Raw genomic sequence first — 22,975 nt, 5'->3', positions numbered from 1 at the left:
AATGTGTTGAGTGTGTTGTTAAATAAAACATTTCCATCTGAACATAAGAGTACATTTGTACTTTCATTAGGTGAGATTTACTTTAGGGACACATGATATACTCTTTAATTCCAGCACACTCAAGTTTGTGTAAACACCATGTGGCTGCAGGATTCAAAGTTCCTTCATCGTTTCATTTGTTTTTACTGACAATGTTTGAATTAAAATGATATTGATATGATTAACACATGTAACTCTTGTTTCTAGGGTGGGTGTCCAATGGGAGCTAACTGCTGCCAGAACAAAAGTGTTTGTAACAAGGTATGTCTATAACTATGTCTGTAACATACATGTTGCAGGCATGTAGCCAATGGGGTTTGGGGGTGGGGGGTCAATCGAACCCCCCCCCCCCCCCCCCCCCCCCCCCCCCTCCTTACCGGTGACTTTTTTTTCAATATGCCCCCGGACCCCACTAAGCAACTCGGGTGCTTCGCGCCCTCGTGTGAGTCACTTCATACCTCACCATAAGCCTAAACGAACCCCATCTGAAATTCCTGGCTATGGGCCTGATATGTAGTATAGGATTTTAGCAATAAGAGAATATTTGGTTTTATCTGTTGCGTATAAGAAATGGGAAACAAAAGCACATTTTCAAGTCTGTCCACTTGATGTGTATAATACGGTTATTCAGCACTTGTTCTGGAGCTTAAGAAGGCATCTGCCGCCACAACATAAGTTACTCCTATCGAATAACAGCAAGGGGTCTTATATGCTTTTACACATACAACAGATCACATGTACGAGGACCCATCACATCTCCGGCAGTCGCTCAGTAATGCAATACAGTTGGAGCAGTTCAGTATATTTCATTTAATTTCATTATTAATATTTTATTATTATTATTATTGTTATTGTTATTGTTATGTAATATATACAGTTGAATCCTGTTGGCTCGAATCCCGCCGGTGATCAAGAAAGTGTTCGACCCATCGGGTAATTCAGTCTAACTATTTGGTCAACAACGTGTAAGTGTAACTTGGAACTTCGTTTTTGGTTCGAGCGTTGCAGTGTATTCGACCCTTCAGAGTTTGACTCAATGAGAATCTACTGTACATGTGTTTTGTATTTGAAACAGGTGAAGAATTGTGAAAATGGTCTGCTGAATGGAGAGGTCAGTGGGACATGTAATGATAACCACCTTCTCTATGATCCTTCACAGGAACCGATTTTCCCACCAGAGTTAAAGGTAATGATGCAGTTACTAATTAAAGTAAATATAGATCAATGTATTTTAAATGATAAAACTTTAAAAAAAATGTTTTGACTGAAATCACCTTAAAATTAAAATATTAAAAGTATTTTAAATGCATACATATATATTTATTTATTATTCTGTAATCTCTGTGTGTACACATAAATTAATATTAATTGTATTGATTTATGAATATATTTTCATATACCTGTACATATAGTTACATTAATACAAAGTTAATACATTAATACATATTTTAGGTTTAAATTAAAAACAAACCTTAAAATTAACAAAACCTTTTGTAATATATTATGAATCTGTAATTATCAATCGTAACATGAACTTTAGAAGAGAGTCTCTGTGAAAATTAATCATAAATTATTAGAAGTATTTATTTTTGTTTATTTTTATGATAGAGGTATGTATATCACCCACAATATTATATATTACTACTCAAAAGAATTTAAGGGTCAAAAATTTATAACCAAATAAGTTTCAGAGTGTATTAGATTGATGATGTAAACTACACCAAAAATTTAATTTATTGTTCCATATTTACAAAAAAACCACATATAAACGTCACTGTATACAAGAAAGTCACATGACATGCTGTCAAAGTTGAAGGTTGTCAAACATGGATTTTACACATTAGAACATTCGTTTAATAGTGTGTGAATCCACCCCTGGCGCGAATACACTCGACACATCGTTGCCTCATGCTGTTGATCAGACGTCTGAAGAACTCTTGGGGAATGGCCTGCCACTCTGCCATAAGAAGTTGACCCAGATCATGAAGGTTGGCCGGAGGGGCATGGTTATCCCGAACTCTCCTGCCTAATTCGTCCCAGGCGTTCTCTATTGGGGCCAAGTCAGGCGAATATGCTGGCCAATCCATCCTGGCGATACCTTGTTGTCTGAGAAAGTCCGTTACCACCCTGGCGCGGTGGGGTCTGGCATTGTCATCCTGCAGAACTGCCCCGCCGCCAATCTGCTGAAGGCCTGGGAGAACCAACGGCCGGATAATCTCATTCAGATAGCAGATTCCATTCAGATTGCCATCCACCACATAGAGGGGGGGTCCTGTGGTGGATAGAGATGCCGCCCCACACCATGACGCTGCCATCACCGAACCGGTGACGTTATCTAACGTTAACGTCAACGAAGCGCTCCCCAGGACGTCTGTAGACACGAACCCGACCGTCATTGAACTGGAGACTAAACCTGGACTCATCAGTGAACATCACTCGACCCCACTGAACACGTTGCAACCGCAGATGAAGCTTGCACCAGTGACGTCTGGCCGTTCTGTGACGTGGTAGGAGTGGTGGTCGAACAGCCTGGCGACGGCAGCGTAGATTATTGGCTCTCAGACGATTGCGTATGGTTTGATCAGACACTCGAGTTCCAGTCGCAGTCCGCAGATTGTCAAGTAATCGACGTGCAGTGGTTGTGCGTTGACGTAGAGCCATATTGGTGATGTAGCGGTCCTCTCTATTTGTAGTGCTTTGGGGTCTTCCCGAACGTGGACGATTGCGAACAGAATTCGTTGCTTGCTACCGTTGCCACAGTCGGCCAACAACACTCTGACTGACACCAAGTCTCAGAGCAACATTTCTTTGCGTATTGCCATCCTGAAGCCAAGCAATAGCCCTTCCTCGATCTTCGATAGTCAGTTGACGTCGTACCATTGTCGAATTTGGAGTGTGCACCGTACACGAACGCAAGCCCCAATTATATGAAAATTCAGCATTGGGAACATGGAATACACATGCAAAGCGTGCAAATGAAGCGCTTTGTGAAAAAGCAAGTTATGGGCACTTAGCAGACCTTTCGCTTTCGCCCTAATTTACGTGCAAATGTAAGCATGTTTTTGCCATTAGAACTAGTCGACAGTGTCAATGACAGTGGATTTTAATTTATTTATGGGTTGCTTAGACCCACTTTCGTCAAAATGGAACAATACCATGCGTGACATTATGGTCTAGCTAATATAATTGACATTCAGAAAATAATGTCGAAAATATCGTCTGACCCTTAAATTCTTTTGAGTAGTATATATAAGTGCACACAACTTGAACATTTTACTTTTTATACACAGCTTAACGCACACATCTATAACACACCACTGAAATTCTGCAACTCTCAAAGCACATGGTTTAGACCGACATCCTTGAATGAACTGTTGGAGCTGAAGAAGCTATATCCTAGTGCCAGACTGATTGTGGGAAACACTGAATTGGGTGAATCGATCTTTTGGTTAATATTTATATATTCTGTAACTCACAGACACAGGCCTTTCCCCAGGATTTGTTTAGGGCGCTTACATTTTAGCATCAGTTTAATTAACATAAACCAAGTCAAAATAAGTGGGGTAATGGGTTGAAAACAATTAAGTGTTTGTCTTCAATCCAGGAAATTTATCTTTTTATTTTATTTTTAAATTAAAATTATTATACTATATTATATATTATTGACATGGCCATTATATTTGAATTATGACACAGTTCATTACAGTTTAACAGTATTGTGCATACAATATGCATTGTATGAATGCTAAGTGTTTGACAGGTTCCATTGCATTTATAAATTATTTTTCTTTAATGCTTTCTGTGACCACTTCCGCTTATTTTCTTTAAAATAAGACAAAAATTAAAAATTAAACTTATTCTGTTATACTGGTTGTTAAAATAATATTTTTGAAACTGTTTGATTATTACACATATCACTATTCCAGTTAATTCTTAGTAAAAAAAAAGTTTTTAAAATTCACAGTTAAGGAGTAGACTCAATAAATAAATATTAGTTTTATTTTAGGAATAGAGAAAAAGTTTAAGAATGCTGAGTTCCCAGTTCTGATATGTACAACACACATTGAAGCACTGAATGAAGTACGGCTGGTAGAACACGGTTTAGTGATTGGTGCATCCGTCACTCTGTCCCGGATACATGAAGCCATGCAGAGTGCTATTGACAGTTTGTCAGGTGTCACTATACAAGCATTTTAGAAATATTTAGATCTCGGCATTTTTGTCATAACTAATACATTAATTGTCTAAGTCGTCACACTAGGCTCTTTCTCATTTGTGTCTCCGATTAGTATTAAAGGAATGCACTCAACACAACAGCAAGAAATGATTACATTTAATATGAAATTTCATTATGATTACTATCTGGTTAGTGTATATGTGATTTAAAAGGTTCTGTCTTTGGCTATGCAGTGACCCATTTCAACATCAACATTTTGGAAGAGTAACTGGCAAAAGATTACACATCTTCAATACTGTTGTAATATCTCTTTCTTATCCAAGATGTTTGGTCAACTAAAAGTGTCGTGTCATTGTTTATATGCTTATACTCTAGACATTGCATGTGTATACATTTTTCTTCCAGAATGGAAAACTCGTATATTTTCTGCTTTCTTGGACATGCTACAGTGGTTTGGCAGTCACCAGATCCGAAATGTTGTGGTAAATAGTTTCATTGTCAATATTTCAATTGTCAGTGCATGCCGACATAACATTTCCGAATTAGTTTTTCTTTTCATTTATTGCAGTTCATTTATAAGATGATATATAATGTATCTGCGAGGCGGGACGTAGTCTAGTGGTAAAACGCTCGCTTGTTGTGTGGTCAGTCCGGGTTCGATCCCCGCCGGTGGTCCCATTGGGCTATTTTTAGTAACAGCTAGTGCACCATGACTGGTTATATTAAAGGCTGTGGTATGTGCTATCCTGTCTGTGCATATAAAAAGATCCCTTGCTACTAATGGGAAAATGTAGTGGGTTTCCTCTCTGACTGTGTCAAAATGACCATATGTTTGACATCGAATAACTGATTATTAATAAATCAATGTGCTCTTGTGGTGTCGTTAAACAAAAAAACCTGCAGGGGGAATTTATAGCCTCTGTGTGCACTTTTGTCTTGTAACAAACTAATATGTGTAATACAATTTTATATTCTTGGTAGTCTAACCTGCTCATTTGGTCACCTCTATTAATCAACCACATGTTTTAAGCTTTTATTTTATATTCAACCATACTGTCTAATATAATACTATGAATCTATATTAATGAGCCACTTGTCGTTAGAGGCGATATTTAGTACTCCAAATGAGACTGGGCTCCTAACCTGTATATAATAAATTATTATGAAATGATTATATAATATCAGAAACATTCTTTATATATTAATATATCAAAATCAATGTGCTCTAGTGGCGTCGTTAAATAAAACAAACTTCTTCTTTTTTAAACATTATCATCCAATATTATTTTAACTCGTTTAATTTTGTTTTTGACATTCACTGAATTTTAAATGAAAGAGTTTCCATTCATAGACATGAAACCAATGTTCGACAAATGTTTGACAAATATTTGAGAAAAGTCACTGTATATTCCCCACAGAAACCTTGGCAAGTGCCCTATGTAATATAGTATTACAGTTGATAATTTCCACTAGCCCAGATAAAAGATTCACTAACTAGGACCAAGGGCTAGTGGATTTGTCGAACCCTCGAAACCAAAATGTGTACAATTAATACCAAGTAATATTTATTTTTATATTGATCATTCTCAAATAAATGTTAATATAGTGTTGTTAATTAAACGTCTTACACACCCGTTGGTGAGAACATCATTTGTTATTTTTGATAACTCATTCTTGTTTACACATGTATGTGTGTTAACAGTTTCAAGACATACAACTGACTTCTAGGTGATGACCAGGTCACCAATGCCATACATTCAATGAAAAAACAGAACAATCAAAATCGATTACACTGTGACATGTGCATGTAGTTAACCTGACAATCATTTGTCTGTGACGCATAAGTTATCTACAAGTGCAAAGGCTGTAAATAACGTTTAGTCGAAAAGGATGTTAACATTTGCTTAAAACCTGGTTTTTGAGGATATGTAAGAAATAGAATAATACATTCGTGTCCATTAGATACCATTTATCTTACAACTCATTGTTTAAAAACGTAACTAACTCGCTTTCGCTTGTTAGATACATTTTAAAACAACTCTTAAGGTAAATGCTATCTAACGGCCACTCATGAATTATTCTCTATAGAAATACATCTGCTTTTTGTGTATTACAGGCAATAGGTGGAAACATAATGACTGCCAGCCCAATTTCTGATTTGATTCCTTTACTAATGGCTGCTGGAGCTGAACTGTATGTGATGTCAAAGGGTATGGATTTTTAATGTTATATGTAAGCGACATTGTTCTCGAATAGAATACAACTTATCTTTATTATACTCGTTTGTCTTGAAATTAAAATTGTTTCCTGTATTTTTGTTTTACCTCATAGTTACAAATAAACAAATAGCTAAAACTGTTTAGTTATTTAATAAAAATTTATAATTTTGGTTTAGCAGCATATCAAAATGGTTTTCTTGTGGCACATAATTTTATATTAAATGACTTTAGCCAGAATATGTATACTATTATACTATACTTATTATTTATGGTATTATTATTGCAACCTATATGTAAATTGTAATATGCCACCATATTTTCAGATTTCAAAATAATTAACAAAATCATTGAGTATGGATTAAAGTAAGTGTTTTAAACACATACCACTAAATTGAATTACATTATTTTTCTGGTAACACCCACCCCCTGCATCAATTGTACCAGATTTGTGCTATTTCAAAATCTTTCATGTACTGCTGATGGTTAAGTACAATATAACTGTTAAATTTATTTCAGATAACAAACCCAGGCATGTGAAAATGGATCATTCCTTCTTGAAAGGCTACCGGAAAACAAACCTGAATCCAGAAGAAATCTTAATATCCATGAACGTTCCATGTAGTAATGAGGTACAGTGTTGCATGGAATAATTAAAGTATCAGGTGTTAATTTTATAAAACTATATACTTGATCACAAATGTCCATTATATAGCTTCTGTCATTGCATATACAGTATCCATATACTTGAATATATTCACTTCTAATAGCAGTAGCAGTGGAACAGCTGCAGAGTTGGTGGTTTTGATGGTGGTGGTGATAGTAGTAGTAGTGGCAACGGTACTGGTAGTAGTAGTAGTGGTAGTAGTAGTGATAATAGTAGATTTCTCGCTCCAGCCAGTGCACCACAACTGGTACATCAAAGACTGTGGTATGTGCTATCCTGTCTATGGGATGGTGCATATATAAAATCACTTGTTACTAATGCAAATTCCAAGCTCTTACAGACCAAGACGAGGAAGTCGGAAATGCAAATGTAGGGATTAATGAGAAATGGAGCAAAGTCACTACCTTATACAAAGAAACCAGCAAAGAATGCCTAGGACTCAGCACAAGGAAAAGAAAGGACTGGATGACCCCTGACACATGGACCGGCCTTGGTGGCGTCGTGGTTAGGCCATCGGTCTACAGGCTGGTAGGTACTGGGTTCGGATCCCAGTCGAGGCATGGGATTTTTAATCCAGATACCGACTCCAAACCCTGAGTGAGTGCTCCACAAGGCTCAATGGGTAGGTGTAAACCACTTGCACCAACCAGTGATCCATAACTGGTTCAACAAAGGCCATGGTTTGTGCTATCCTGCCTGTGGGAAGTGCAAGTAAAAGATCCCTTACTGCTAATCGGAAAGAGTAGAGCCCATGTAGTGGCGATAGCGGGTTTCCTCTCAAACTCTGTGTGGTCCTTAACCATATGTCTGACGCCATATAACCGTAAATAAAATGTGTTGAGTGCGTCATTAAATAAAACATTTCTTTCTTTCTTTCCTGACACATGGAAAGCCATTGAGATCAGAAGGGAGATGAAGAAGAAAGCACTAGACGCAAGATCCTTGAGGATAAAGGAAAGGTGAAAAGACTAGCAGGGTTTCTGCCAGAGGGTAAAACGGGTATGGCATACCCAAATTATTATTTTTTTAAGTTAACATTTTGACAAAATTAATGATTCTTATCATTATTATATGATTTTCTTAACCCTAACCCTAAATGTAACCCATTTTCTTTGTTGGGGAGGCCCCGCCCTTACCCCCTGTTGACTGTGGCTGCATTCAATTTCATAGTGCCATACCCAAAGATTTCTTTCTGGCAGAAACACTGACTAGTGAGAGCAGATAAGTGTAAATATCTTGAGGACTTGGCAGCACAAGCAGAGGAGGCAGCAGTACGCAATGAGCAAGGAAGGGTCTACAAACTAACAAAAATTATCAGCGGCACATGCCATACAACAAGGAACACGCTTGTCAAGGATAAGCAAGGAAACCTACTGACAACAGAAAAGGAGCAGGAAATGCGCTGGACTGAACATTTCCAGAAAATACTAAACAGACCACCACCTGATGAAGAGGCAGACATTCAGGATGCTCAAGAAGACCTTGACATCATCATGGATATACCTACTAAAGAGGAGATCATCGCCACCGTTAAGTCCTTGAAGAACGGTAAAGCCCCTGGCCAAGACAATCTGAATGACGAACTGTTTAAAGCAGACCCAGAAACAGCAGCCTCCATCTTGACACATGTCCTCACAGCAGTATGGGAAGGAGGTAGAATACCAGAGGAGTGGAACAAAGGTGTGATAATCAGGATCCCCAAGAAAAGAGCATTAAGTGATTGCAATAACTGGCGTGGAATTGCCCTTCTATCTGTACCATGTAAGATCCTATGCAAAATAATTGTTCAACGTATCACAGATGCTATTGATGATGCTCTCAGGAAAGAACAAGCTGGATTTTGTAGAGGATGCAGATGCACAGACCAAATGTTTACACTTCGCAACATCATCAAACAGTGTTCAGAATGGCAAAGACAGCTATATATCATCTTTATTGACTTTGAAAAGGCATTTGATAGAATACATAGGGAAAGTCTATGGCAAATATTAAGAGCATACGGGATTCCGATCGAGATTGTTAATATCATTCGAAACTTCTATTCAAATTTCACATGCAGCATTGACCAAAGTGACAAGTTTTTTGGTGTGAAAACCGGAGTCAGACAGGGATGTGTAATGTCGGCCATCCTCTTCAACATTATCATTGACTGGGTACTACGACGTACAACAGAAGACAAACCAAGAGGTATCTTCTTCACTCTAGAGGACCTTGATTTTGCAGATGACCTTGCTCTCTTGTCGCACTCTCATTGTCATATACAAGAAAAGACAACAAGGCTAAACACTTTCAGCCAGCAAGTTGGACTAAAAATTAGCCAAAAGAAAGCATCTGAAGTCCATCAGCATTGAACTAACAAGTACAACCACCTTCACATACTTGGGTAGCGTCATTAGTCAGGATGGAGGTGCAACCATGGACATTCAGAGCAGATTAAATAAGGCCAGAGGTGTTTTCATGAGCATGAAGGCAGTATGGAAATATGACAGAGAAAGACCTGTCTAGGCTATCTTCCTTCCACACAAACAGTCTCCAGAGAATCCTAAGAATATTCTGGCCCAGAAAAATCTCCATTGAGCAAGTACTGGAAGAGACCAATCAGGAAAACATAAGAACCATCATCACCAGAAGATGGTGGAAGTGGATTGGCGACGTGCTCCGAAAAGAAGACACATCCATCACCAGAATTGCAGTGCACTCTCTGAAAAGAGAGGACGTCCAAAAACAACATGGAGCCGAACAGTGGAAATAGAGATGAAGGAGACAGGACACAGTTGGGGCACCATTGAGAGATTGGCAAGGGATAGACCGGCATGGAGGAGCTTCTTCACTGCCCTAAGTGCCACTAGGCATTACAGGAAATGATGATGATGATGACTAATGCAAATATATAACGGGTTTCCTCTCTAAGACTATATGTGAAAAATTACCAACTGTTTGACATTCAATAGCCAATGATTAATAAATCAATGTACTCTAGTGGTGTCGTTAAATAAAACAAACTTGCTTTTTTTCCAGTAATAGTATGTGTGGTGGTAGATGTAGTTTTATAAGTACGTAGTAGGAGTAGTATAGTAGTAGTAATAGTATAGTAGTAGTAATAGTATAGTAGTAATAATACAGTAGTAGTAATAATAATAGTTATGTAGTACAGTGAAACTCCTCTAAACACTCTCAGGACCAAGTAAAATGTCCAGTTTAAAATGGTATCCTGTGTAGAGAGGTTATGTTTTCTACTGATTTTTAAAAAAGGACCGTGAAAAATGTCCTGTTTTTTGGGAATTCCAGTTTATAGGGGGTCTGGTTTTAAGAGGTTTCATAGTAGTAGTGGTGGTAATAGTATCCGCAACAGTGTGTGAAGTGATAGTAGTAGTAGTGGTGGTAATAGTATCTGCAGCAGTGTGAGAAGTGGTAGTAGTGATAGTGGTGGTAATAATATCAGCAGCAGTGTGCGAAGTAATAGTAGTAGTAGTGGTGGTAATAGTATCCGCAGCAGTGTGAGAAGTGATAGTAGTAGTAGTACTGGTGGTAATAGTATCAGCAGCAGTGGTAGTAGTAGGAGTAGTAGTAGTAATAGTATCAGCAGCAGTGTGAGAAGTGATAGTAGTAGTAGTGGTGGTAATAGTATCCACAGCAGTGTGAGAAGTGATAGTAATAGTAGTGGTGGTGGTAATAGTATCAGCAGCAGTGTGGGAAGTGATAGTAGTAGTAGTGGTGGTAATAGTATCAGCAGCAGTGTGGAAAGTGATAGTAATAGTAGTGGTGGTGGTAATAGTATCAGCAGCAGTGTGGGAAGTGATAGTAGTAGTGGTGGTAATAGTATCAGCAGCAGTGTGGGAAGTGATAGTAGTAGTAGTAGTGGTGGTAATAGAATCAGCAGCAGTGTGAGAAGTGATAGTAGTAGTAGTGGTGGTGGTAATAGTATCAGCAGCAGTGTGAGAAGTGATAGTAGTAGTAGTACTAGTGGTGGTAATAGTATCAGCAGCAGTGTGGGAAGTGATAGTAGTAGTGGTAATAGTATCAGCAGTAGTGTGAGAAGTGATAGTAGTAATAGTGGTGGTAATAGTATCAGCAGCAGTGTGCGAAGTGATAGTAGTAGTGGTGGTAATAGTATCCGCAGCAGTGTGAGAAGTGATAGTAGTAGTAGTAGTGGTGGTAATAGTATCAGCAGCCGTGTGCGAAGTGATAGTAGTAGTAGTGGTGGTAATAGTATCAGCAGCAGTGTGTGAAGTGGTGGTAGTAGTAGTGGTGGTAATAGTATCCGCAACAGTGTGAGAAGTGATAGTAGTAGTAGTAGTTGTAGTAGTGGTAATATTATCAGCAGCAGTGTGGGAAGTGGTAGTAGTAGTAGTGGTGGTGGTAATAGTATCAGCAGCAGTGTGAGAAGTGGTGGTAGTAGTAGTAGTGGTGGTAATAGTATCCGCAGCAGTGTGAGAAGTGGTAGTAGTAGTGGTTGTGGTAATAGTATCCGCAGCAGTGTGAGAAGTGATAGTAGTAGTAGTAGTGGTGGTAATAGTATCAGCAGCAGTGTGCGAAGTGATAGTAGTAGTAGTAGTGGTGGTAATAGTATCAGCAGCAGTGTGTGAAGTGGTGGTAGTAGTAGTGGTGGTAATAGTATCTGCAGCAGTGTGAGAAGTGGTAGTAGTAATAGTGGTGGTAATAGTATCAGCAGCAGTGTGCGAAGTGATAGTAGTAGTGGTGGTAATAGTATCCGCAGCAGTGTGAGAAGTGATAGTAGTAGTAGTAGTGGTGGTAATAGTATCAGCAGCCGTGTGCGAAGTGATAGTAGTAGTAGTGGTGGTAATAGTATCAGCAGCAGTGTGTGAAGTGGTGGTAGTAGTAGTGGTGGTAATAGTATCAGCAGCAGTGTGAGAAGTGATAGTAGTAGTAGTAGTGTAGTGGTAATAGTATCAGCAGCAGTGTGGGAAGTGGTAGTAGTAGTAGTGGTGGTGGTAATAGTATCAGCAGCAGTGTGAGAAGTGGTGGTAGTAGTAGTAGTGGTGGTAATAGTATCCGCAGCAGTGTGAGAAGTGGTAGTAGTAGTAGTGGTGGTAATAGTATCCGCAGCAGTGTGAGAAGTGATAGTAGTAGTAGTAGTGGTGGTAATAGTATCAGCAGCAGTGTGCGAAGTGATAGTAGTAGTAGTAGTGGTGGTAATAGTATCAGCAGCAGTGTGTGAAGTGGTGGTAGTAGTAGTGGTGGTAATAGTATCTGCAGCAGTGTGAGAAGTGGTAGTAGTGATAGTGGTGGTAATAATATCAGCAGCAGTGTGCGAAGTGATAGTAGTAGTAGTAGTCGTGGTAATAGTATCAGTAGCAGTGTGAGAAGTGATAGTAGTAGTAGTAGTGGTGGTAATAGTATCAGCAGCAGTGTGAGAAGTGATAGTAGTAGTAGTGGTGGTGGTAATAGTATCAGCAGCAGTGTGAGAAGTGGTGGTAGTAGTAGTAGTGGTGGTAATAGTATCAGCAGCAGTGTGAGAAGTGATAGTAGTAGTAGTGGTAATAGTATCAGCAGTAGTATGAGAAGTGATAGTAGTAGTAGTAGTGGTTGTAATAGTATCAGTAGCAGTGTGAGAAGTGATAGTAGTAGTGGTGGTAATAGTATCAGCAGCAGTGTGAGAAGTGATAGTAGTAGTAGTAGTGGTGGTAATAGTATCAGCAGTAGTATGAGAAGTGATAGTAGTAGTAGTGGTGGTAATAGTATCAGCAGCAGTGTGGGAAGTGATAGTAGTAGTAGTGGTGGTAATAGTATCAGCAGTAGTATGAGAAGTGATAGTAGTAGTAGTGGTGGTAATAGTATCAGCAGCAGTGTGCGAAGTGATAGTAGTAGTGGTGGTAATAGTATCAGCAGTGTGAGAAGTGATAGTAGTAGTAGTAGTGGTAATAGTATCAGCAGTAGTATGAGAAGTGATAGTAGTAGTAGTAGTGGTGGTAATAGTATCAGCAGCGGTGTGAGAAGTGATAGTAGTAGTAGTAGTGGTAATAGTATCAGCAGTAGTATGAGAAGTGATAGTAGTAGTAGTGGTAATAGTATCAGCAGTAGTGTGAGAAGTGATAGTAGTAGTAGTAGTGGTGGTAATAGTATCAGCAGCAGTGTGAGAAGTGATAGTAGTAGTAGTAGTGGTGGTAATAGTATCAGCAGTAGTGTGAGAAGTGATAGTAGTTGTAGTAGTGGTGGTAATAGTATCAGCAGCAGTGTGAGAAGTGATAGTAGTAGTAGTAGTGGTAATAGTATCAGCAGTAGTGTGAGAAGTGGTGGTAGTAGTAGTGGTGGTAATAGTATCAGCAGCAGTGTGAGAAGTGATAGTAGTAGTAGTGGTAATAGTATTAGCAGTGTGAGAAGTGATAGTAGTAGTAGTAGTGGTAATAGTATCCGCAACAGTGTGAGAAGTGATAGTAGTAGTGGTGGTAATAGTATCCGCAACAGTGTGAGGAGTGATAGTTGTAGTAGTAGTAGTGGTGGTAATAGTATCAGCAGCAGTGTGAGAAGTGATAGTAGTAGTAGTAGTGGTGGTAATAGTATCAGCAGTAGTGTGAGAAGTGATAGTAGTAGTAGTAGTGGTGGTAATAGTATCAGCAGCAGTGGTAGTAGTAGTAGTAGTAGTGGTGGTGGTAATAGTATCAGCAGTAGTGTGAGAAGTGATAGTAGTAGTAGTAGTGGTGGTAATAGTATCAGCAGCAGTGGTAGTAGTAGTAGTAGTGGTGGTAATAGTATCAGCAGTAGTGTGATAAGTGATAGTAGTAGTAGTGGTGGTGGTAATAGTATCCGCAGCAGTGTGAGAAGTGTTGGTAGTAGTAGTAGTGGTGGTAATAGTATCAGCAGCAGTGTGAGAAGTGATAGTAGTAGTAGTGGTAATAGTATCAGCAGTAGTATGAGAAGTGATAGTAGTAGTAGTAGTGGTGGTAATAGTATCAGCAGCAGTGGTAGTAGTAGTAGTAGTAGTAGTGGTGGTGGTAATAGTATCAGCAGTAGTGTGAGAAGTGATAGTAGTAGTAGTAGTAGTGGTGGTAATAGTATCAGCAGCAGGTGTAGTAGTAGTAGTAGTAGTAGTGGTGGTAATAGTATCAGCAGTAGTGTGAGAAGTGATAGTAGTAGTGGTATTGGTTTATGATGGAGGTTATCATAGTAGGTAGTCCTTCATGAATGTTTCTCATCATTTAAATGTTATAAGTGCAGTGACAGTCTTACGGCCAGTGCTCTGCTTTAAGTATATGATCACCATCACCTTTTGTTATCATCATTAAAGTTTGGTTTGTTAAATAACACTACAAGAGCAAACTGATTAATTAATCATTGGCTATTGGGTAACAAACATTTGGTAATTCTGATACATAGTCATCAGAGGAAACACGCTACATTTTTCCTAATGCAGGAAGGGATCTTTTATATGCACTTTCCCACAGACGGGAAAGCACATACCACAGTTTTTGACCAATTGTAGTGCACTGGTTGGAATGAGAAAAAAACCCATTCAGTTGAATGGATTCATGCACCGAGATGGTTCGATCCTGCAATGCAAGTACCTCAAGTGAGCACTCGCCTGAGTCCTAGCTGCCGTCATGATCGGCACCATCACCACAATCGCCATTGTCATCATTATTTGTGGAATGCATATTCACATTATTCAGGCAATAGTAAATATTGAATTCCAGAATGTAGTATGAAAATGGTCATGCTTGTTTGATTATTTTAATTGGTGAGTAATTTTTACTTATGTTTGACACATTTCAGCAAGAACACTTTTATGGCTATAAAGTAGCCAACAGAAAGGATGATGACATATCTATTGTTAGTTCTGGTTTGGATGTGCAGTTTCAGAAGGGAACAGATTTGATTGAGAACATCTCCTGTGCCTATGGAGGCATGGCAGAAACAACTGTCATGGCACTGAAGACAATGGCAGCACTTGTAGGGAGGTATGCAATTTTAATAAATTTAACAATTCTTACATCCACCATTGATATTAATCTTCCTATTTACCTACAACAGTTCTTTTAGATGCACATTCCAACAGACAAGATAGCTCAAACCACGGTCAGGTTTAGATCCAGGATTTTGTAAAAAGGGTAATTTGAATTTGTCAAGGGAGTGAGATTTTTAATTTAGTGGGGGGAGGGAGGGTTTGGTCAGGGACATGCTGCCTCGGAATTGGTTAAATAAAGATGCTCAGAGATCCATTTTCAAGGCAGTTTGGTATTGTATGTTTATATATTTAAAAAAAAAACATTAAAAAGGAAACTTATGGGACCCATTTGATTCCCCTCTGGATCTACCTTTGATATACTAAAACTAGTACTAGCTGGAAAAAACCCCAATGTGTCTATGGGGGAGGGAAGGAGGAAGAGGTGACCCCGTTAATACACAGCTAAGCTAGATTCATCATCTCTTTAATTCTAGTATGTTGGTGGGGTTTTTTGTCATTTTATCTTTGTGCTGGTAAAGGTTCTTTGCTGTCAGGATAATTTGAAACATTTCCAGATTATTCCAGACCTTTGTGTCACATTAATATCTTCATATATCTGTATTTCCAGTCACTGGGATGATACGATGCTTGCTAAAGCATATGAACTTTTGGAAGAGGACATACCACTAGCAGCAGGTGCTCCTGGAGGAATGGTGGAATTCCGTAGAACATTAACAACAAGTTTCTTCTTCAAGTTTTTCCTCACATTTAGGGTTGAAATTGCTTGAGGTACTAAATTATTTTCCATGTGCATTAAAATCTGTGAAAACATGTCATCTCAAAATTTTTTTTAGTCTGAATCACATTTTTAACAATTAACTGCAATAATTAGGTTAACCTTTAATTGCCTTTAGATTTTCTCCATATTTTGTCCAAACAAAAATCATGAAAAAACCCCTCTTATCCTAAAATATCAAATTCCGTCCCATTTCACTTCCGCACTCATTCTAATCACACTGCGCAAGCACGAACGTTAATTCTACTGCATATATATCAACTAACCAAGCCTCAATTGATCAAAATAGAAAATGAGGGTGGAAAAAGTTTTACAGTAGCGGTAATTCTATTATTGCATACAGAAACCATATTCAAAGGTTATAATAGATTAAAACCTTTATAAACGAAGAGACTAGACTTGACAGATCAGTAATGACTGTCATCAACAATAGTTTTGTCTATATTTAGTTAAAAGTCACATGACTGACACTCTTATGGGGGGGGGGGGATGTATGGAAGGCTGTTTGTGTCAGATCCACATTTGTTAAATGAGAAACAATCTTCTTTCTTCAGCCACCTATAAAAGTTATTGGCACACGAAAACCATTTTCCTATATTCACGAAAATCTCTTGACTACTTGAAAAGCCATTAAGAGTGGAATGACTGTTTACAAAGCATCTTAAAAAAAATCAAATCTAAAACAAACTAAAAAAACAAGGGGAACTTTCTAATCTCGAACAGAGTGGTGCTAGTTGACAACCAGTGTTCATCAAAAACGTGTAGATATATTCATAGTTCATTTACATTTGCTTTGTTGACAATATGTTGTGTTCTTATTGCCTCAATTTTATGACAGATGTGGTCTTCCATACTTTCCGCATTTGACGTTCACATATAACTGTAAATAAAATGTGTTGATTGCGTCGTTAAATAAAACATTTCCTTTCTTTCCTTCCTTGTGACGTTCACATGGGACGGATTTCGACGATGTCAAAAAATTACAAATATTCAATTCCTGGTACGAATTTTACATTCATTGACAACAAAGATAAGTAATTACAAAAATTTTATTATTATTTTACTTTGTATTGGACAAGGTAAACAATGATGTTGGTAAATTTATCCGGTTTTTGGATTGAACATGCGCAGTAGTGATTTCCTGTTAATAGGATTGAATTCGATAGGTCCAGGATACAACTGAGAGAGATTCCACATAGTACATATAGATGGTAACCATGCATGTCACCTACATTGAGATCTTTAGGAACAAAATGCATGTGTTTTTGCTGGCTGCTATTTTGCTTTTTTTTATGGAATAGGCCTACTTTCCAAGAGAGGTGGTAGGATATGACATAATCTAATAATGTCATGACTTGCTTTAAATATCATGATGTCACATTTATTAAATTAAATACTTCGGAGGCTTCCTCCCCTCTAGAAGAGTATTCGATAAAAAAAAAAAAAAAATGGCAGACTGCGAAACATTACATGCTTTTTGTCTTTTGATATGGATAACGGTTACATTGTAGTATCTGGTAGTTGTGTCATACTAATGTTTTTCACGATTTATGTCTGGACAAAACATGGGGGAAATCTGACGGCAATTAAAGGTACAAGAGTAATTTATCGTAGATGTTAACAATGTGATTCAGACTTTATAAAACGACAATCAAAAAGTCATCCTGGGAGATAAGTAGCTGCTAAAGTAAAACAAGTTTGTTTGTGTTACCTTGTAATAAAACTATTCAGGATATTTTAAACACTAGTGGTGTAGCCACTTAGTATAGGATGTCATCCAAGCAAATCTGGGGACAATTTCATAAAGCATCGTACACTTATTTTGTTTTTATTAATTGTGAGCTACCATCCATAATGTTATTATATTTTGTGTGAAACAGACGCCTATAGGCCTAAACATACAACAGATTTATTGCCAACTATAAACATAAACATGTTTTGTGAAATTGGGCCATGTTTGTGTACAGGGTTGTTTCCATACAGATTTCCATTTAGTAGATGTTATCATCTTAGCAAACCTGAGGGTATATATGAACATTTTTAATAAGTGGGATGTAGCCCAGTGGTAAAGTGCTCGCTCGATGCTCGGTCATTGTGGGATCGATCTCTGTCAGTGGGTCCATTGGGCTGTTTCTCATTCCAGCCAGTGCACCACGACTGGTATATCAAAGGCTGTGGTATGTACTACCCTGTCTGTGAGATGGTGCATATAAAAGATCCCTTGCTGCTAATCGAAAAGAGTAGACCATGAAGTGGTGACAGCAGGTTTCCTTTCTCAATATCTGTGTGGTCCTTGACCATATGTCTGACACCATATAAACGACCGGCCTCGGTGACATCGTGGTTAGGCCATCGGTCTACAGGCTGGTAGGTAATGGGTTCAGATCCCAGTCGAGGCATGGGATTTTTAATCCAGATACTGACTCCAAACCCTGAGTGAGTGCTCCACAAGGCTCAATGGGTAGGTGTAAACCACTTGCACCAACCAGTGATCAATAACTGGTTCAACAAAGGCCATGGTTTGTGCTATCCTGCCTGTGGGAAGCACAAATAAAAGATCCCTTGCTGCTAATCGAAAAGAGTAGCCTATGTAGTGGCGACAGCGGGTTTCCTCTCAAAATTTGTGTGGTCCTTAACCATATGTCTGATGCCATATAACCGTAAATAAAATGTGTTGAGTGCGTCGTTAAATAAAACATTTCTTTCTTTCTTTTCATATAACCGTAAATAAAATGTGCTGAGTGCGTCATTAAATAAAACATTTCTTTTTTTCTTTCCCAGTAAATATGTCATCATTATTATTATTATTTTAACCGTTGCATGTTAATCTCTGATTTCTTTATTACAGGAAGGGGTTATAGGATCGGGTGAGACCAGTAATGTTTCGCTAGATCCAAGAGGGCTGACAAAGGGAATCCAAGTGTTTGAAGAGTACGAGAAACTGTCGACAGTGGACGTCGTTGGACAGCCAATAGTTCACAACTCGGCTTTACAGCAGACAACAGGAGAAGCAGAATTTGTTGATGATATGCTCAAGCTAGAAGGTGCTTAACTTGCCACAGGGGCAGTGGATTTAAAAATGAAATGGCAATTCTTAAGGCTTCACTTACCCAATTTCAACTGGTGATAAACAAAAAGCCAGTAAATAACTTTTCATTATGATACTGATATAATACACATCGTGTATGAGCAGTTTATTTGTCAGATTTCTAGAATAAACATGCTAAAAACAGAAATGGCTAGAGCACCTAGCCCACCTCCGTGCTCTAGCCACCCCCACCCTCCAATAATTCAGAATCAAAAATATTATTGGTAGTAAATCCCCCAAACACTCCTAGAAACTTGGGCGCTTTGCACCCTCCATCTCAGTCAGCCCTGTAGGTTTATATACATACTAGGGGTGTCATGAAACACCGATGCATCACAATACTACTGCAGATGATATGATACACGATACCCTTGCTTGTGCATCAATCCCTATTTTGACCATGCATCGATTCCTATATTAATTCTGTATTCATTTACCAACACCAATTTGTGCTGGTATGTACTTATTGACAAGATATTTCCTTCACAAAAAACTAGTGGACAGAGAATATGTACCTGATGATGTCAACATGTCTGTAATGTGGTATTTCTGCATTGAAACTGTGTTTAATCAGTGTTTTACTTTTATCAGGTTTATTATTTATTTTTAAATCACTTCACCTAAGCTTTTTTCAATGTTTTGTTTTACTGTGAAAACACTGTGAATCAGGTATCGTGATACGTATCGTATCATGTGCTATATATCGTGATACATAATGTATTGTGATGTAGGTTTATCATGATGCCCCTGATATATACATGTAGAATGGTACTTTATAGGAGGGGGATCATCAGAAGCTAGATGGTCTGACATTTTTGGGTGGCGTGTTTTTCACATACGCATAGAGTCCAGCTAGTAGATTGACCACTAGACATATTGTGGCCAAGTCCATCTTTTATTTTATTTATTTACAAGGGTGTACCAACAAGAGAATGTTTCTTTATTTCTATACAGGGCTCAAACTTAATGGCTGGACAGACGGCAATTGCCGTCATTGAAGTTTAAATTGCCATAGGTAGAGAGCATCACCAATGGCATAAAAGCTCCTCAACAATGGCAAAATGTATACGCCTAGTGTACATTATCGGCCAATATTTAACATTTGCACATTTAAAAGATGTCTAAATACAACAATATAGCGTTTCAGTCATGTTTATTTGCTTCAAATGTCACGTTTTTAAACTTCTTAAGTTCGAGCCCTGTCTATATATTATTCATTTCTTGTCCTTGTAGGTGAACTGTTTATCGCATTTGTATTCAGCACCAAAGCTCGAGCCAAAATTCTTAGTGTTGATACAAGTGCTGCCTTACAAATGCCAGGAGTGAAGGATTATGTCTGTGACAAAGATGTGCCTGGAAGAAACATTCTTGGATTGTGGGAATCCAGCAATGAGGAAATATTTGCATCTCAACAAGTAATAAACGGCCTTTGTTTACATATGATTTTTAGACTTGACGTCTTACTTTGTAGTTTTTTAGAATGTAAGCTGAAAGGCTGCCATTAAACTATACAAGTTTAGTTATCTGTACATGATTAATTTTGTGTGTGGTGTGTATAATTATATTTACTAATCAGGGGCGGCGCAGATGGTATGGCCGGTACCACTTTTGTGTGTGTGTGGGGGGGTTATATTTGTTATATCTGTGAAAATGTCTTAACAAGTAATTTGAAATGCGAGTCTGGCAACCATGAGCCGTACCACTATTTTTTACACTGTGGGAATCCAGCAATGAGGAAATATTTGCATCTCAACAAGTAATAAACGGCATTTGTTTACATATGATTTTTAGACTTGACGTCTTGTAGTTTTTTAGAATGTAAGCTGGAAGGCTGCCATTAAACTATACAAGTTTAGTTATCTGTACATGATTAATTTTGTGTGTGGTGTGTATAATTATATTTACTAATCGGGGGCAGCGCAGATGGTACGGCCGGTACCACTTTTGTGAAAACGTCCTTACAAGTAATTTGAAATGCGAGTCTGGCAACCACAAGACGTACCACTATATTTTACTCTGCCGCCCCTTCTAATGGATATTTGGTACTGAGTAATGAGGCCAGTATCGTTCATTGTTGTTTTAAATGAAAAATACTGTCCATTATTATAATGTATTAAAATTACAAGTCACATTTAGTATGTACCACCCCATGTGTTTCACAGTTTGTTACATTTGTGTTCCTTTGTTCTACTGCAGATATGAGATTGGTTAAGGAAGGAAGGAAATGTTTTATTTAACGACGCACTCAACACATTTTATTTACAGTTATATGGCATCAGACATATGGTTAAGGACCACACAGATATTGAGAGAGGAAACCCACTGTTGCCACTTCATGGGCTACTCTTTTCGATTAGCAGCAAGGGATCTTTTATATGCACCATCCCACAGACAGGATAGTACATACCACAGCCTTTGTTACACCAGTTGTGGAGCACTGTCTGGAACGAGAAATAACCAAATGGATCCACCGACAGGGATCGATCCTAGACCAAGTGAACGCATTACCACTGAGCTACATCCTGCCCGAGAGATTGGTTAATTGCAGAATATTTGTATCTTATTTTTGAATGTCTGTAAGATAGCTCAATGATGTAAAATCTTTAGTGGTACAATGTATGTTTTATATTCAATTATATAGGTTTATTGCCGAGGACAAATCATTGGAGGTATCGTAGCTGACACAAAAGAGCATGCACAGATGGCAGCAAAAAAGGTCAAAGTTGAATATGAAGAAATGAAGCCCATCATAACTATTGAGGTATATCTGGAGTCGGTCAGATAATTTTCAAGCAGCCATTGAACCTGGGAGTGTGTTTATAGAATGTTTAAGGTCCAGACTTTCATACAGCTTGTGTGATGATATCATGACACTAAAATCTCTGGACTTTGTAATATAGAGCACAAACTTTATTGTATCGATCAACTTTCATTCATTAATATATGTTGGTCTGACATCCAATAGCCGATTTTCCTTTGTGAAGAAGGGTTGTCATTAAACATTAATCTACAGGGTATTAGTCCCCTACTGGTCCGACTGGAGGCAATTACAGGATTTATCTCCACTTGTCTGTTTGTCTGTCTGTCTGGCACAATATAGTATTCTGGCCTGTTTTTGCAATATCTGGATGAAGACTTAATTACGGTACATGCAAATCAAGTTAGACATTCATGCATGGTGATTTACCTGTTTTTGACAGAGTTATGGCCCTTGAACTTAGTATATGTATGGGACCATGTATTCCTTTAGCAGTACTTTCAGAGTGCATGTCAGTCTGTCTGTCCATCCGTCCATCCATCCACCCATACTCCAGATGTTTAGTGTTTTATAAACACAGGGTCTTGTTGAATACTGATAGGTATTTAATTACTGTCATCTTTCTATTAATTATCATCCTTTATTATAATGCAAAAGTTAAAAACTAATAGTCTTAATTAAATAACGGTTTGGTTCTTTAGCAACAGTTTGAATTCATCTGTTAATCATAATTTAGATATATGTTGTCATTTTTAAATTTCAAAAATGTGCTGAGCTGATGCTAATTAAAAGTCTTTTACTTTCCGGTAATACTCTGGTATCTTAAAACATAAAACATTTAATTACCAATTTTATAGGTACAAAACACAGATATATGAGTGTGTATGATATATATCAACAGTAGACAGATCATACTTATAACTGATCTTAATAATTATCAGTTGTATTTTCATACAAAATATATAATTTTCTCTCTTGATATTGTTGATACAGGATGCCATTGCAAACAACTCTTTTGAATGTGACCCAGTAACTTCAGAACGCAAGCCGCTGACTTTGGAACAGGGTGACACTGAAGCTGGTTTCGCCAAGTCCGACCACGTGATTGAGGGGGAAGTCCGAGTAGGGGCACAGGAACATTTTTATCTGGAGCCATATTCACACTGAGTCATTCCAAAGAACGAAGATGATTGTATAGAAGTATACTCGACCACCCAGCAACTCAGTGACATCCAGGTAGGTTTATTCACAACAAATCTCAGGGGCAGATCCAGGATTTTGTAAAAGAGGGGGTCACAAAATTCTAAAAAGGGCAATTTTAATTTGTCGAA

At 38.1% G+C, this 22,975-nt stretch overlaps 1 protein-coding gene and 1 pseudogene across 1 annotated transcript in view; both read left to right on the top strand.

Annotated features, from left to right (window-relative positions):
* The window catches only part of LOC121371428, a 35,574-nt pseudogene extending 16,812 nt beyond the window's left edge, over window positions 1-18,762 (top strand).
* Window positions 16,885-22,975, top strand: part of LOC121370068 (xanthine dehydrogenase/oxidase-like) — a 13,710-nt gene continuing 7,619 nt past the window's right edge. The window contains exons 1-5 of the mRNA XM_041495168.1: window positions 16,885-16,893; window positions 18,647-18,842; window positions 20,120-20,301; window positions 21,528-21,647; window positions 22,638-22,808. Coding sequence (XP_041351102.1) covers window positions 16,885-16,893; window positions 18,647-18,842; window positions 20,120-20,301; window positions 21,528-21,647; window positions 22,638-22,808 — 678 coding nt within the window. The remainder of the gene's footprint in view (window positions 16,894-18,646; window positions 18,843-20,119; window positions 20,302-21,527; window positions 21,648-22,637; window positions 22,809-22,975) is intronic.

The sequence above is a fragment of the Gigantopelta aegis genome, chromosome 4 (assembly GCF_016097555.1).
Source record: "Gigantopelta aegis isolate Gae_Host chromosome 4, Gae_host_genome, whole genome shotgun sequence".
NCBI classification, from domain to species: Eukaryota; Metazoa; Mollusca; class Gastropoda; order Neomphalida; family Peltospiridae; genus Gigantopelta; species Gigantopelta aegis.
Note: the sequence above shows the minus strand (reverse complement) of the source record. Positions and strands in the feature narration are given on the sequence as shown.